Source organism: Octopus sinensis, linkage group LG13, assembly GCF_006345805.1.
Source record: "Octopus sinensis linkage group LG13, ASM634580v1, whole genome shotgun sequence".
Lineage (NCBI taxonomy): Eukaryota > Metazoa > Mollusca > Cephalopoda > Octopoda > Octopodidae > Octopus > Octopus sinensis.
In genome coordinates, this window is record NC_043009.1 from 26,791,094 (window position 1) to 26,809,325 (window position 18,232).

An 18,232-nucleotide genomic window follows, 5' to 3' on the forward strand; every position below is an offset into this window, starting at 1 on the left:
TACCGCTTTGGTGGATAAATATTATTTGTTAGTTAACAAAGCTACCAATAGTTTCATGCAGACAGAAATCTCTCAACAATTATCAAGCCTGCCACATGGGAACATTGTAACCCATCTCCATCTCCATCTTGGAGACAAGTACCAACATTCCTATGTGGAAGGTTCACTAATTGAAAAATTTCTCTCTGCATGAAACCATTGGTAGCGTTATTAACCTACAGATAAAGTGAATATATATATATATATATACACATATAACATGTCAGTCTAATATCACTGCTTCAATGAATAGGCTGTATTTGTATTCTATGCTATATTAAATTATTCTTTATTCAAATATTTCACTCGTTGAGTTTTTATTTCCATCTACCATTTCTACTTGCAAATTCTGAAAACATTATTTGGAACAATTATTATCTTCCATGAACATCAGTTCCAAACCATTAAGCACTGTGATTCATTTTGGTAAATAATTTACAACTTTTTTTTTATCCCATTCATTAACATATTTCTAATTACACTGCTTTTTTTCAGTTAATACTAAAATTAATGAAGAAACAACATTGTTGTTATTAAACCAACCATTACAGGCTGGAAACTGCTGCATTATAGTGTTGTCAGTGATGTATATGATTTTTTTTTCACATTCAGGGAGAAGAAAGACAACACTACTTTGTTCTTCAGCAACAACAACATATCTCAGTAGGTAGAGGTGCTGAAATATGCTTAGCAGTTTCCATGTGTATTTATTCATATATATATATATATATATATATATATATATATATATATATATATATATATGCTTTTCATTGCAATCATCTGTCTTCCACATTGGCATGGGATGGACAGTTTGACATCCAGTGAACCAGAGGACTGTGTCAAGCTCCCATGCCTGCTTTGGGATGGTCCCGACTGCTGAATGCCTTTCCATTTTACAGAATGTCCGGGGTGTATTTCTTTGTGACACTGGCACTAATGAGATTGTCAAGTAACTTGCAAGACAAACACAAAGAAGCCTCCTCGTTTGTGTGGGGAAGTAGTGGAGGATTAAGTGGTATTATGCCAGGTGTTGAGGGGCTGAAATATGAGATAGAGACTGGCACAAGTCGTCTAGCTATGGAAGAGATACATGGCTACCTTGCGTTAAAAAATAATACAAAAATACCTGCATGAATGAACACCACAACACATTGAACCACCAAACATCAGTCTTAACCCTTTAGCATTCAACTGACCATATCCAACCCAAAGATTTTGTTTTTTGTTCAATCTAGCCAGACAGGCACATCACACCTACCCTACAATGTCATTCTAAGAATAAACAATCACATCATCAAAATCAAGGCTACAATAATTAATCCTTTAGCATTCAGATTATTGCACCAAATGTAATGCTTATTTATTCACATTGTTTTAAGTTAATCATGGATTATCTCATAGCTTTGAGAAATTTGATAATGTTATTGTCTATGTTTGGATTGGACATTGTAGCATAGGTGTTAAAGGTCAGATTTGGCCTCTATGAACACAAAACAGGAAGAATATTTGAGCTGGATATGGCTGGCCTAAATGTTAAAGGGTTAATTCAAAATAATGTGAATAAGCAAGTGTCTTCTACTATAGCCTCGGGCCGACCAAAGCCTTGTGAGTGAATTTGGTAGACGGAAACTGAAAGAAGCCCATCGTATATATGTATATATTTGTGTGTATGTGTTTGTCCCCCTAGCATTGCTTGACAACCGATGCTGGTGTGTTTATGTCCCCATTACTTAGCGGTTTGGCAAAAGAGACCGATAGAATAAGTACAGGGCTTACAAAAGAATAAGTCCTGGGATCGAGTTGCTCGATTAAAGGCGGTGCTCCAGCATGGCTGCAGTCAAAATGACTGAAACAAGTAAAGAGTAAGCAAGTTAAACAGTGTAGAGTAGGTAAAACGGAAAGAATGGACAGAGGAAGACAAACAGAAATAAAACAATGCCTTGGAGCATGTTCAAATTTTATTCTTCAGTGATAACATAAAAATATTAAAATTTAATTTTACTGCGTTTAAGTGGTTTCATTACTTTTAAGGGTGTTTTTAGGACCACAACCTTGTAGACATTTCCTTTATCTTTCTTCTTTTGAATCTGACAGCCGATGTAATTAAACAGCGTTTGTAATCTAAAAAGAGAGAGTAAAAGCAAAAAACAATGACCGAACCTTATAACCATTGTAACCGGAAATTAGTTTATATATATATCTGTGTGCATGCCTTTCCTCCCTTGGACACACAAAGACCTGTTGAGGCAAGCGAAGTTGATATCGAACCTCATTCGACGACAGGCACCTATGCCTGTTGGGGCAAGTGAAATCGGAATCAAAATTGAACCAATCCTATGACTGGCACCCGGCAGAAACCAGGACCCCTGGACTGGAGATACATAAAAAGCACCACCCGAATTGTGGCCGAAGCCAGTGCCGCCTCGACTGGCTTCTGTGCAGGTGGCACGTAAAATGCACCAATCCGACCGTGGCCGATGCCAGCCTCACCTGGCACCAGTGCAGGTGGCACGTAAAAAGCACCCACTACACTCACGGAGTGGTTGGCGTTAGGAAGGGCATCCAGCTGTAGAAACATTGCCAGATAAGACCGGATCCTGGTGCAGCCTTCTGGCTTCCCAGATCCCCGGTCGAACCGTCCAACCCATGCTAGCATGGAGAACGGACGTTAAACGATGATGATGATGTGTGCTTGGCTGTGTACAAAGAAGTTTACTTCCCAGCCAGATGGTCTTTGGTTCAGTCCCATTGCGTGGACCTTGTGCAAGTGTCTTTCACTAAAGCCTATAGTGTGTGTGTGTGTGTGTATATATATATATAAATCTAAGGTCTGTGTGTCTGTTTACATCTCTGTAACTTAGCAGTTCAGTAAAAGAGACCCTCAGAGTCAGTATCAGGCTTAAATGAAAAAAAAAAGTATTGTGATCAATTTGTTCGACTAAAATTCTTCAAGGTGTTGCCCTAGTATGGCCACAATCTAACTGACTGAAGCTAGTAAAAAGATAGACATATCTATATATACATGTCTGTGTATGTGTGTGTGTATAGTAAGAAGTTTACTTTACTTCCCAACCACGGGGGTTTAGGTTCAGTCGCACTGCATAGTACCTTGGTCAAGTGTCCTCTACTATAGCACTGTGCCAAACAAAGCTTTGTTAGTAGGCTTGATTAAAGGAAACTGAAAGAAGCCCATCATGTATATACGTATGTGGGGGCCATCTTTACTTTGTTATCTCCCGTACTTTCCTTCTCGTGTGTGACCCTTCTGTCCGAGTCAGCCGCCATGATAGATCGTTAGCCACTACACACATCTTTTTCTCTCCTTGTTTTTTCTGTGTCCCTTTCTGTAGAAGAGCGTAGGCTTGAAACATAAAAGACTTTTTCTATTCCTGAGCGTTATACTAATACATCTGTTTGTTTTGTACACCACCTGTCTTCGTCTTGTTTTTTTCGTAAACTCTCTCTCTCTCTCTCTCTCTCTATATATATATATATGTGTGTGTATGCATGTTTGAGTCTGTGTGTTATTAACTCCTGCCTTCACATAACATGATAGTTGTAAGTGAATATCACTAAAATGCAAAGTGTCCTTCACTTTCAATATTCTGGTCATGGGGGAAATACTATTTCACATGGGAAGAAGTGAGGATTGGTAACAGGAAGGGCATCTGGCTGTAAAAAAATCTCCCTCAACGAATTCTGTCCAACCAAAGCAAGCATGGAAAAGTGGATGTTAAACAATGATATCAACAGCTATACCTCTCGACATGTATGTTTGTATAATCATCATCATCATTTTAACATCTACTTTTCCATGGGTCTATGAGTTAGATGAAATTTCCTGAGGCAGGTTTCCTAGGGCTGGATGCTCTTCCTATCATCAACACATACTTGTTTCCAAGGTACACATTTTCAAGCAAGGATGGCAACAAGCAACACCACTTGTATGACAAGACAGACACACATACATATTTATATGACAGGTTTCTTTTCAGTTTCTGCCTTGCAAATCCACTTACAAGGCTTTGAACAGGGTTATAATGGAAGACACATGCTCAAGATGCTGTGCAGTGGAACTTAACATGAGACCATGTGGCTGCAAAGTAAACTTCTCAACCACATGGCAATGTTTACACCTACACCATTCGTTTTTACATGTTATTCAATGTTAATAAGATGGTGTAGGCAAATATATTATTGAGATGCTTTACAATCAGATGCTCTTCCTGTTGCTAACCTTTGTCTGTTTTACAAGGGATCTTTTATTCTACAAGTCACTGAAGGAGCAAAGCTAGGGGACAACTTATTAACAGGGGAATCACAACATCACTGCTAGTAGCTCAGTGATTTTAAGAGAAGCACAAAAGCAAAATAAACACACACACACATATATATACATATAACAGGCTTCCTGCAGTTTCTGTCAACCAGATTCTTTCATGAGGCAGAGGCCAGCCTGGGGCTATAGTAGAAAATACTTACCCAAGGTGTCACTGGTACCAAAACCTAAACCCACGTCTTTGCAAAGCAAACTTCTTAACTACACATCTTATATATATATATATATATATATATATATATATATATATAAATTCTACATACATATATATTTAAATAATATAAATTCTATATATGATCTATCAATAAATTCAATATGATATAACTATAAATAATCACAATATAAAATTTATAATACATTTCATGTTATTAAATTATCAATAGATTAAATTCTATATGATATAAATACAATAAACTATGTATGTTATATAAATATAAATCATTTTATATGCTCTAAATTGTATATGATATACATAACTTAGACGAAAACAATAAATTCTAAATATGATATAAATATGGTACATATGAACAATATATTGTGTGACAGATACAAAAATACAATATGGCCATGAGTGGATTATGCTTGATACAAAGCCTGCTCAATCAGGATAGACCTTGTTTAAGAAGAATGTTACTTACTTCAAAGTTTTAATATTCAGTTCTTTCTGGATGTTGTCAAATGATAGGGAAAAGTTATCAATGATCAGCAACAGGATTAAAATATGAAGGAGCAGCTTATCTCTCAAAGTAATAGTTGCCTGCCTGCAAATAATAATAATAATATTGTAAAAAAGATGGGCTACAGCAAATATTCTGCTAAATACCACAGATTTGTCAGTTGTTTGACCATAATCAGTTAAACATGTGCCTCAGTGGCTGACAATATGTGCATCTCTGATCACAAACAGAAGTAATGTGGGGGTATTATAGCTATGCGTTGAGAGGAATTCTTTGGGGTTTGAATAATTCACATCTGGAAACATGGATGTTTTGTTAATCATCCTTAAAAAAACCTTAATCAGGGTCCTTTTGAGAGAGATGGGCTACTCTCAACCTGAAGAAAATTCTAACTGGGCCCCACCTTCAAGGTTATGTGCTGTTTATCTTGATATGAAATCACCATATCGCACACATATGGTTGTGATTCATGTACCTGGTGTACCCTTATCAGACGGGTAGTCATGATGAGTATACTGAGCTTCGTATTTTTGTACCCCTGTGTCATTGTGTTGGCATGCACTGCTCTCTCACTTAATAATAATAATAATATTGATGATGATGATTTCAAATTTTGGCATAAAACCAGCAATTTCAGGTGAGGAGATAAGTTGATGACTTTGACTCCAGAGTTCAACTGGTGCTTATTTTGAACAGAAGATTAATGAATATTATCATCCCACCACCACCACCACCACCACACACGACAAAAACTTAATCCTTTCACTTTCAAATTAATCTGTCAAATCCAAAGCTTATTGATTTCCATTTTTAAAAATTAATCCTGCATTATCTTAGATTTGGGATTTCGATGATGCTTATTTTTACAATGACATTGTAGGGCAGGTGTGAGAGGCTGGATCTGGTTGGTTTGACCATAAAACAGAGAGAATATTTGGGCCTGGATATGGTCAGTTTAAATGCTAAAGGACTACACTGAAATATCAGTAACTGAGACATACCACAAGACTAAAAGCTGAAGAAAACGCTCACAAGTACTTACCTTTCTAAAACTCCTTTTGAATTTCTCACAAAAAGTAAGAATTTGGAGATGAACTCTTTACAGACAATTGGAGGGAAAGAGTTCAGGAAAACTGCAGATAAAGAAATACAATCCATTAGGAAAAGAAAAAAACCCATTTAAACATCTCTTCCAACATAAATCTGATAATCTAGTTACATTCGTGCTGGTAAAGGTTTCAAATTTCCTTAATAACTACACAATGTCCTACCATTGTTTTGGCAGCACCACTGCAAAAAGAAGCAGTTCATATGAGAGTTGAGTCATAGGATGGCCTTATTACGTAATGCGAGTAAGTGGCAAGCTGGCAGAACTTTTACTATGCAGGACAAAATGATCGGCGGCATGTCTTCCAGCTTTATGTTCCAAGTTGAAATTCTGCCATGGCCGACTGTCTTTCATCCTTTGGGGTTGATGAAATATGTACCAGTCACGTACAGGGATTAATGTAGTTCACTAGGCCCCTCTTGTAAAATTCCAGGCCTTGTGCCTATAGTAGCAAAGATCATTATGTAATCTGTACTGGTTTCAACTAGCTTTTTGATAGCAGAGATCAATGTAATCAGTGGTACTAACTGACCCTTTCTCTAATTATTCAAGCCTTGCACCAATTCTAGGAACTTTATTATTATTATTATTATTATTATTATATACAGTAGCAAAATGGTAGAATCCTTAGCACACTGGACGAAATGTTTAGTTCTCCTTAAAACAGAAAGCCCCAGGATGGCCAAAAGAAACCAACTTTTAACCAAGATGCAAATAGTGGACTATCATCATCACCACCACCATCATCATCATCGTTTTCTGCTGTCCACATCTTCCATGTTGGCATAGAGTGGACAAGACTTACGGAGCCAGTACTCAATAGCCAAATATCCTTCCAGTTGCAAACGCTTACCATTTTTCTCCCACCAATTGCCATGTTCTTTATTCTGCTGCTCTTCACATGAAACTGTCAGTTTCATCCCATTTCCTGGGCATTTTCCAAGCCAAAAGTCATTTTCTTTACCCAAGGGTCTTGGGGCCATATTTTGTGATCAAAATTAGTTGGACAGAAACTGTAAAGAAATCCATTGGATGGATTGTATCTGCAATCCAAAGTTACAGCCTTGTCACTTACTGTGTCGTGCTGTTTCAGCTAGAGAATGACATTAAAAGATACACATGTCTGTGGAATATTCAGCCACTTACACAGGAGCAGGTAATTCAGTAAATCAAACTGAATCTTCACCAGCATCACCACACAAATGGAGGCAAATCGCAAAATAATAAAAACAAAACAAAAGTTAATAGAACATACACAATGAATGTATTAGGCTGACTCTCAGTTTAAGATGGGAAAAAAAGAAAAAAGAGTGTGTGACATTTTGAGCATGGCTCTTCATCATAAAGAAGGTAGATCCAGAGAGAAGGGCAAAACTGTGCAAGAAAAGCGTGTTTGGTCACATGGTCTATTACAGAACACTCACACAGATCTTGTACAGCCTTCAGGTCATGAATTGGAGTATCCAATTCTTGGATTTCCCTACACTGGATCATGCTACACCATTGAATTGCCTCAGAGTAAATCGTTTTTGTACCTTTGATTTTATGCGCCCCAGCATGGTCGCAGTCTAATGATTGAAACAAGTAAAAGATACATACATACATATACACACACACAAATATATATATATATATATGTGGTGAAGCAAATTTTTTTTTGCTGAACCCTAATTATAATTATACTCAAAATTATAAAAAAAATATATATATACATACACACACCAATTACTTGGGAAGAAAAGATACTATCATACTGATGTGTACATAAAATGGGAAAGAAAAGTGGGTCTCACTGTAACAATATTTCAGAGCAGGATGCCCCTGGGAGCTCCTCTATGCTGACGACCTTGCTCTAATTGCTGAGTCACTATCAGAACTAGAGGAGAAGCTTCAGGTGTGGAAACAAGGATTGGAATTGAAGGGCCTTAGAGTCAACCTAGCTAAAACCAAAGCCCTAATAAGTAGGAAGGCACCAAACCACAAATCCCTTCAGGTAGATGGCACTGCTCGATCTGTAGAAAAGGCATAGGTAGAAACTCTATAAGATGTACCCAGTGTAAGCTATGGACACATAAGAGGTGCAGCAATATCAAAGGAAGGCTAACTAGGAAGATAGTTTTTATATGTGGCAAATGCTCAGGAGCAATAAACACTGAAAATGTGCAGAAAACAACTTCCGCCACATTCCAAGGAGAAAAACTAGTAGTTGATAGCTTCCGTTACCTAGGTGACCAAGTCAGTAGCGGGGGAGGGTGCACTGAAAGTGTAGCTGCTAGAATAAGAATAGCCTGGGCAATGTTCAGAGAGCTCTTATCTCTGCTGGTGACAAAGGGCCTCTCGCTCAGAGTAAAAGGTAGACTGTATGACCCATGTCAAGACAGAGGTTGGCACACCAGTCTGACCCATGCCAGTATCCAGAAACAAATATCAAAATGATAGCAATGTTGAAAGATCAAAGAAAATAAAAGGGAAGGGAATAGAAAAAAGAAAAAGGGGCTATACAAACGTTTTGATTTAATGGTACGTGATGACATTTGCATAAATATCACCATATATTCAAGGTACTGCAGGTAACAGGCTTTAGTCTCTCTCGCGGGACTTCCCAGTGGAGGCAATGATGTAAGACGCTCCAATACAGAAGAACAATATCTGCAACAAAATTATAAAACATATGGAATCTATATGTACATATATGCATAAGGCTTCTTTCAACAAACCATAAACTCTACAATATCACTGAGCACTCATCTTGCATTTTTTTGTTGTTTTTACTGCATTTTATCTCAAGATTTCTTCCTGTCTAAAGGGCTGACATTTTAAAAATACACAATTATCACATGACCTTCCAATATTAATTTACAGTTGAAGCATTTTGAAAAATTTAGTAGAAATGCTTCTTTATAATTAAGCTGCTGTTTGGGACATAAATTAGCATGAAATATTGATGGAACATATTAATTTAGTATCAATCCAAAACAAGGAATTTGTACCACAGAATTAGGGGCAGGCAAAATAGTTACATTTTTAAAAATGGTCTGGGAAAAGTTGGTATATTAGGTGCCAGTGTGGATGTGTGGTAAGATGCCACTGCATGGCACCTTGGGCAAGTGTCTTCTACTATAGCCTCAGGGAGACCAAATGCTTGTTAGTGGATTTGGTAGACAGAAACTGAAAGAAGCTTGTTGTGTATGTATGTGTGTGTGTGTGTGCGTATATATATATATATATATATATATATATATTTATGGGAGCCTGTGTTTGTTCCCCCACCATCACTTGACAATCAATGCTGGTGAGCTTATGTCCCCATAACTTAGCAGTTCAGCAAAAGAGACCTATAGAATAAGGCTTAGAAAAGAATAAGTCCTGGGGTCAACTAAAACTGTGTAAGGCAATGCTCCAGCATGACCACAGTCAAATGACTGAAACAAGTAAAAGAATAAAAGAATGTATGTATATATGTATGTATATCTATGTGTCAGTTTATCCACCATCACTTTCACAACCAGAGTTGGTGTGTTTACATCCCTGTAACTAAATGGTTCGGCAAAAGGGATGACAGAATAAGTACCAGGCTTAAAAAACAAAAAAAATAAGTGCTGGGGTCGATTCATTCGACTAAAAATTCTTCAAGGTGGTACCTCAGCATGGCTGCAGTCTAATGACCAAAACAAATAGAAGATATTATATAAAGAGTACTCAATACATATAGAGCACAAAATTGGTAATTCCTCATTTTGACATTCTAAATTGTTAGCTTCCTTATTGTATTTAGAGGATAAAATCTCATCAATGACTCAACTTACACATTGTCCCTTTTTAAAGGCTCCAAATCTTCAGGCTTAAAGTTCAAAATATCTTGGGAATATTCATGTAGACAACCCATTTCTGCAGGACTAATAACTGAAAAATAAAATAGGAAACGGTCTTAGAATTTGAAAAGACAAATTCCAGCTTTGTCATTGTTTGAGCAAAATAGTAAATGTTGTTGCCATTCCTTGCAAAGATACAACATGAACCAATAAAAGAATGAGAAAAAGATATAAATAAAATAAAAAATAATCCTTTCTACTAAAGGCACAAGTTGATTAGATCAACCCCAGTGTTTCACTGGTACTAAATTTATTGACCCTGACTTGATCTCAGAATGCATAGACAGATGAAATGCCGTTAAGCATTTTTCTCGGTGTGCTAACAATTCTGCCAATTCACCACCTTAATAACAATGACAACAATAATAATAATAATCCTTTCTACTATGGGCACAAGGCCTGAAATTTCACGACAGGGGTGGGAGTCGATTACATCAACCCCAGTACTCAACTGGTACTTAATTTATCAACCCCGAAAGAATGAAAGGCAAAGTCGACCTCGGCAGAATTTTTAGAATTGTTCTTAGAATTGGTGTAAGGCTTGAAAAAATTGGGGGAGAGGGTCAGTTAGTACCACTGATTACATTGATCCCAACAATCAACTGCAACTTTTTTTTATCAACCCTGAATGGATGAACAGCAAAGTTTGCCTCTGGCAGAATTTGAACTCAGAAGATAAAGCTGGCAGAAATGTTGCTAAGCATATTGTCTGGCAACATTAGGATTCTGCCATTTTGATGCCTTAACAACAACAACAACAACAGCAATGCTACTTCTACTACTGTACTTCCTATTATCAACCACTTAAAATCAGATATTTTCAAGTTTAGTAACATTTAGAAAAATAAAATCACAAAGTTTTGGAAAAAAAAATATAAAAAGACATTTCAAACTTACTATCAGAGATATTATAGACATCTTCAGGTGATGTAGCATCAACATTGCAGGGTGGTAACAAACTAGATTCTGGAGTTTCAGGTTGTGCACCTATAAATGCAAAAGATAAAAAAAAAAAAATTAAAAAAAGGCTATGAATGTGGCTGTTTGGTACGAAGCTTGCTTCCCAACCACATGGTTTCGGGTTAAGGCCCACTGCGTGGCACCTTGAGCAAGTGTCTTCAACTATAGCCTCAGGCTGACCAAAGCCTTGCGAGTGGATCTGGTAGATGGAAACTGAAAGAAGCTCATCATATAAATGTATATGTTTGTGTGCCTGCGTTTGTCCCCCCACCAATGCTTGACAACCGATGTTTACATCCCCCGTAACTTAGTGGGTTCAGCAAAAGAAACCGATAGAATAAGTACTAGGCTTACAAAGAATAAGTCCTGAGGTCGATTTGTTCAACTAAAGGCAATACTCCAGCATGACTACAATCAAATGACTGAAACCAGTAAAAGAATATTGGTTTCAAATTTTGGTACAAGGCCAGCAATTCTAGGGAAGGTAGGGAGGGTAGTTATCTACATCATCTCCAGTGTTCAAATGCTACATCAACCCTGAAAGGATGAAAGGCAAAATCGACCTCAGCAGAATTTGAACTCAGAATGTAATGTCAGAGGAAATGTTGCTAAGCATTTTTTCTGGTACAGTAACAATCATGCCAACTCCCCACCTTCAAGAACATAATCTGGCAGGTGGAAACTGAACAAAGCCTATCATATATACATCTACATGTATGTGCGTAGTATGCCAGAGAGTCTGTCTCCTTGTCTCAGGGGCGGACTGAGCTGTCAATCAATCAGGCACTGCCTGAGGGCCTGGAGCTCTGAGGGGCTCACACTTTACATGTTAACTCTACTAAAACACAGTCAAAGAGGCCTGGTAAACAGTTATGCCTGAGGGCCCTTAATATTCTCAGTCTGCCCCTGCCTTGTCTTGACATAGTTATAAAATGTATGTCATCACCATCATATAAGTGATGTCTGTTTCCAATGTTTTGTGAAAAACATGGGAGGCAATGGGGGGAAATATTACCATACTTGGATACAAGTAAGGAGTGGTTTCACTGTTTCTGCTAAATGCCATTCTTATAAAGCTAAATACTATAAATCAACCAAGCTTAGAAAACTATTACCTGTGCTGACACCACATAAAAAGAACCCGGTACAAGTGGTTGGTGTTCGGAAGGACATTCAGCTGTAGAAACTATCCCCTAAACAGACAACTAGAGGATGGTGCAGCTCCCTAGTTTGTCAACTCCTGTCAAACTATCCAACCCATGCCAGCATAGAAAACAGACATTAAATGATGATGATGAGTTTCCCCAAGTTCCAAGATGAAAATAATAATAATACTGATAAATACCGTAAAAGAAATTTACCAAATAAAACATTTTAAACAGAACATATGGAGCATATTGAATGAGTGAATTTAATTGTACCAAAGCCCTAGCTTTAGAGCACAGGCTCCCAACTGGTGTGCTGCAATATATATGTGTGTGGTATCATGATTGATCATTTAGAGTCAAAAATACAATTTGATACTATTTTAACAATAAATATTATTGTCATCTCATATTTTGTATTGTTGTCTATACATTTTTGTACTGTCATCTATTTTACGTTTATAACATGAACATCAGTGAAATAAAGAAAATTTTTATTACCAATTCCAGGGACAAGGTTTTCTTACACAGATGTTTATTATCCAGAGACACAGTCTTGTTACATTGATGTTGAAAAAAAAACTGTCATTTTAGATTTACTAATAGAAGTGCTGTGGATTTCTGAAAGGCTTGGCAAGGATGCCTCAAGGCAGAAAAGGTTGGGATAATGTGCCTTAGAGCTTAGTAACAAAGAAGGACAGCACACATGACTTTTGTGCGACCTCTGAGATGAGGTGGGGGCAGGAAGGAGATTCTATTAATCCTCGGACCAGAGATCACTTCTGACTAGTAGTAATATGAGGGCATGCACTGTAACAGTGCATTGCAACATTCACTATTTGTGGGTGATTCCCTACTATGCCTGATAGACGATGCTTTTGCATCGCTTAGGTGACAATCCTCCAACCCATGGGTCTGCTCGGGTAGTCATTGTTTGCAAGGGTTTTAGCTGCTTTTTTACAACACACAGAGGAAACACTGGGTCTATTCTTTGACAAGTCAATCCCCACACAGCACTAGAGCAACATGAAATGAAGAGTTTTGCTCAAGAACGCAACACCCTTCCCAGTCTGGGAACTGAACAAACAATATGATGATCAGGAGTACAACACCTTCACATTTGAATGCTAGTGTACACACCTTCACATTTGAATGCGAGTGTACACACCTTCACATTTGAATGCTTACAATAAATTGAATTCTGCTAAAAGCACCCAAGGGGCATGGATTATGTCCACCACTCCAACTACAAATAGAGGGCATCTAATAGAGAGCTGCACAGTTTCCATCCACTTAGTTTTAAGGGTCGAGTCAATACAAACCCCTGATTTGAAGACATTTGTTCTAGATGCTGTGCAGTGGGAAACATATCTGTTAAGTGAACCTCTGGTTATGCTTGTGTCAATATTTGATCAAAATTAATTTAGCGATATCAAAACCTTTACCAAACTTCCTATCAAAAAAGAGATCCCAACTTACCCTCGACAGGCAAGTCTTCCTTATTCAGAGTCTGATCTAATACACCATCCATTGCTTCATCTAGCATGGTTCCATCAACTATGGTTTTCTTATAGCTCTCAATATATCGTCGTGATGTCACAGAGCCAAATGCATTAGTCAACATAAGTTTCTGTAAAGAAACAGGAGAAAAAAAAAACACAAAATATTTTAAAAAACATCTGATACATATTTTAATTTTCTTTACACTCCCACCTGTCCATTTTTTAAATTTTAATATATTCAAGGTATATAAGAAAGCTGAAAATCCACCCCACCCCACCCCAAATAACTTCCTTTTCCAACAGCAGAAAATTCTACTGCAAGCTGGCAACCAACAATATAAAGCCAAGTCCTGTAATGATTTTGTCATAGAACGCAAATGAGTGATAAAAGGGATTAGAATTTTCTCCCTTACTGCCTTCAAAATGAATGTAAGCGATGTTAGTAGCATTTTTGTGATATCATATGCTTCAGTAATGGCAGACCAATGCAGTTCCATGCAGAACTGAGTGATACATGAAGTTATGACTAATATATTTACAGTATTGTATCCATTTAATCAAGTAAGAATAGGCCAGACAGGTATACAAACTGAGACGTTTTTCTTTTATTCTTTTACTTGTTTCAGTCATTTGACTGCAGCCATACTGGAGCACCACCTTTAGTCAAACAAATCGACCCAAGGACTTATTCTTTGTAAGCCTGGTACTTATTATATTGGTCTCTTTTGTTGAACCACTAAGTTACAGGGACATAAACATACCAACATTGGTTGTCAAGCGATGGTGGAGGGACAAATACACAAATATATACATATATGGTGGTCTTCTTTCAGTTTCCATCTACCAGATCCACTCACAAGGTTGTGGTTGGCCCAAGGCTATAGTAGAAGACACTTGCCCAAGGTGCCATGCAGTGGGACTGAATCCAAAATCATGTGGTTGGGAAGCAAGCTTCTTACCACACAGCCACAAGGTAAACTTTTATGCAAGTAATCTTACAAGCAGTATGTGATTTTTCTCTTCACGCTATCTTTGCAACTCTACTAATTAATTAATAATAGAAGGTAAAAGTTACAAACCTGTTCAACTGCAGACAAACCTAAAGTCTCTGAAATATCTTCATCTTTTGTTTGTGTTTCTGAAATAGAGAATTGAAGAGAAATTTTATTAAAGACCAGGAGGTGTTTCAGATGGGGTGGAATAAAAAAGGGTAAACAACTCAACTCTGAAACTGAACTAAGTTACCTGGGAATTTAGGCTGCAAATCAAATATTTCCACATCACATATTTGCATTTTCCCTGTAGTTTTGTTTAAAACACCAACATAATGTCTGCAAGAGAGGGGAAGATATTATTATTATAAGCAAATGATATTCAAGACAGTATAATGATTGGAATATACTCAAAAGAAAGTACATGGCTGTGCAGTTTTTTAGTCTGTCTCATCATGGACTACTAAACCTCTCAAATGTGGATGTTATTATAAAAATGCATTCAGTACACACTGTAAAACAGTTGGCAATATGAAGGGCATCCTGCCATTGAAACCAAGCCATAAGACATATACAAGCATGAGCTCTATGGAAGCAACAGTTCCCACTAATGAGTTGGATTGAAAGGACTTGATGAAGCCATTCCACCACGGGGAGTGAGAATAGAATGATGATGAAATTAATGTAAGAAGTTTGCTAAACTCACTTGTACATTTCAGAAGAGTCAGATTTTTCCCCACTGAAGTTGTCACCAACATAGCATATTGAGTCTGTCTTCCCAACCTGGAAAGTTAATGATTTAATTACAAAACAATTTAAACTAGTGACACCTACATAAAATTAAACATTTTATAAATATTCATATTTCTTAAAAAAATGAGATAATTGCTTGTAAAACTTTTAAGAAATGCAGGTGTTAATTGAAAAATATAAGGTGATACAATATCTGTAGCTTCGTCTTTCATTCACTGACTTAATTCACAAAAACTCACCTTTATTATAGTGATTGGCCCACTTTGTAAAGTGGTTAGCATTTGGAAGAACATCCAGCTATAAAAATCATTCCAAAGCAGAGCTTGTTGTTGCTAGTTCCACATAAAAAACGCCCCCAGTCATCTCTATAAAGTGGTTGACATTAGGAAGGGCATCCAGCTGTAAAAACCATGTCAAAACAGATAGTAGATATCAGTGCAGTCCTCTGGCTTGCCAGCTCCTGTCAAACTGCCCAAACTCTGCCAGCATAGAAGGTGGGTTTTAAATGATGATGACGATTAATTTGGTCGACATGACTAAAGTCTCTGAGCCGAGACTGTTTGGTCACGTTGCTTGGTTTTTCAAGTTAGACCTTGTTAACAGTGATCTCTTCACTGAGAATCCAGTTGGGCTGACAACTTTTGTTGATCGACCACATGCCACATGGTCATGACAGACGAGGAGGTATGTTGTGGAGATGGAGACTGACTGGGACTCTGCTTGATGGGTCACCCAGGAGGACTTGGGAATATACCAATAAATGGTGAATGCAGCCACACAATGCAACAATGCATGCCCCACACCTGACCTGAACCTGCTCCATATGTGGCTGTAGCCATGCCCTTTGCAAGGCCCTTCAATAGCACACACAAATGTAGCTTGACAGATTGGGATATTAAGTTCTTTATAACAACAATTCAGAGCCGTGTCACATATCTGATTCACACTACAATACTGATGATAAGATGAAAATATATCCAATCATTAATTTGAGAATAACTTACCAGAATCCTTTTCCTTTTCCCATTGTAACTCTGAGTTTGTAGGTAAGACAGAAATTTGATCTTCTTGTGCTTTTTTTTCTTAAGTTTTCCATGAGAGAAAGTTGCTGTGTAATGTATATAAAAACACAATTAATTTTATATTTAATGTAAGCATGTATTTTTGTAATTATATTTATTTTTCTACAGTGTAATAATTTTATTTCTGTATTAAATATTGTATTGTAGGTGTTGTTATTGCAATTTGGAACTACTATAAAACCTATCCCAGAGATTTACAGTACGAATTCAATCTGGGAGTATATACCGGATTTTCCAGCATACAAGTCGAATTTTCAGACCAATGATTCCATGTGAAATGCAGCAAGATTTGGGAAGATAGTGATGATGTTTAAATGTTTACTCTACATGTCTACAATTTTTCAGGTCGACTTGTATGTCACAAGATACGGAACATATCCAAGACTATCCAGAGGACAATTAGAAACCAAATTTATTGAAGCAAAGAGATTCATCCGAAATATGGACAATTAAAGTTAATGGTGAAATTGGAAGCAAATTATTACAACTATGTGTCTCATGATACAAAAGCTTTTAAAGACTCGTTTTCCCCTATCCTCGGAGGAGACAATGGACAACAGACAGGCTTGGAAAGAAATGATTGTTGCTGCTTGCTATTTGCTGATACGCACCATATTAAACAATATAAGTAATGAATGGTTCGATGTTCTTTTTCCCTACATATGACAGATTTGCATCACCATGAAGATATTTATGGCTAAAATCAGTCACAGAAAACTACGGCCCGCAGGACTTGCTGAATGGTATGCCAACGAAAATTACCTTGAATTTTTTAGTAGTGCGGCCCGCTTTTCGAAAAAGGTTGCCCCTTCTTGGTTAAAATAGAGAGGTATGGGTATTCTTTCGTTACAAAGAAAGAATACTGAGGTATGTCTCTGAACAGAGGAATAATTATAAGATTGGGACAACCAAGAGGAAGTCTTCCAGAAACAGTAATGTTTCAACGATTAAGCTATACATATGTCTAATAATGCTTTTAAAGTATAAAATTCATAATTAACAAAGAGAATAATGTTTGACTTAAAATATAAGTGTCAATATTGACTCAATGTTTTGATGTTTACATTCCCGGTGAGGAGATAATCATAAATGAAAGATTCAATCGCTAAAAAAAGAATTTACAAAAAAGTCTTTACATAAAATATTTAAAGCTAAATAAGATAAATGGTACGAATAAAGCAAGAAATATTGCTTATATTTATAAATTACCAATTGTTAACGTCGGACGTTTGTCTTTCACTTCGAACATTTTGAGAGATTGAAACCATGTGGCATCAAGGATTAATGGGCATTAGGCTTTAATGTGGAGGTTTGCTATAGACCACTTTAATACAGGCACCTAATAGAATTGAGAGGAAACTTAAAAAAAAAATAATAATAATAATTTACCAGATTAGTTAGAAACTAATTCGGCATTTGTTTAGCGTCGATATCATTTACATTTGACTGCGGCGATGCTGGAGCACTGCCTTGAAGGGTTTTTAGTCGAACTTTAAATTAATATCTCGAGATGAAAACCATAATTTATATATGTTCGAGTGAATGTATTTTTCGCTTGTAAACAAGATTAACGTATTTAATTGCGATTATTATTGTTTGTGTGTGTGGGTGAAAGATTTACTAAAGAAAACTGGGGGGAAAATGCAATTGAAGTACTTAAAGTTGCATACATAACATAGTAGTCAACTTTATTAAATATATAAGTATTTCACAAATATTTGGTAGCACTTATGTAGGTCATTCTAATTTTTATTGTTAAT

General features: G+C 36.8%; 1 protein-coding gene across 1 annotated transcript; it reads right to left on the minus strand.

Moving 5' to 3' along the window:
• Positions 1-1,981: 1,981 nt before the first annotated feature.
• Positions 1,982-17,821, minus strand: LOC115218410 (DNA-directed RNA polymerase I subunit RPA49). The gene is made up of 12 exons (XM_029788204.2): positions 17,682-17,821; positions 16,395-16,498; positions 15,344-15,420; positions 14,891-14,976; positions 14,725-14,783; positions 13,623-13,773; positions 10,936-11,025; positions 9,973-10,069; positions 8,673-8,815; positions 6,101-6,191; positions 5,020-5,142; positions 1,982-2,163 (listed from the first exon to the last, which is right to left on the minus strand). Exons 1-12 carry the CDS (start codon positions 17,719-17,721, stop codon positions 2,028-2,030), a joined length of 1,197 nt encoding a protein of 398 aa, XP_029644064.1. The 5' UTR covers positions 17,722-17,821; the 3' UTR covers positions 1,982-2,027.
• Between the last annotated feature and the right edge of the window lie 411 nt (positions 17,822-18,232).

Excerpts from the sequence above, each read along its gene's own strand:
- LOC115218410 (XM_029788204.2), bottom strand. The coding sequence starts at position 17,721 with ATGTTCGAAGTGAAAGACAAACGTCCGACGTTAACAATTG. Across the intron at positions 14,784-14,890 it reads TTTGCAGCCTAAATTCCCAG|AAACACAAACAAAAGATGAA; the intron begins GTAACTTAGTTC and ends TCTCTATTTCAG. Across the intron at positions 2,164-5,019 it reads CTGAATATTAAAACTTTGAA|ATTACAAACGCTGTTTAATT; the intron begins GTAAGTAACATT and ends CTCTCTTTTTAG.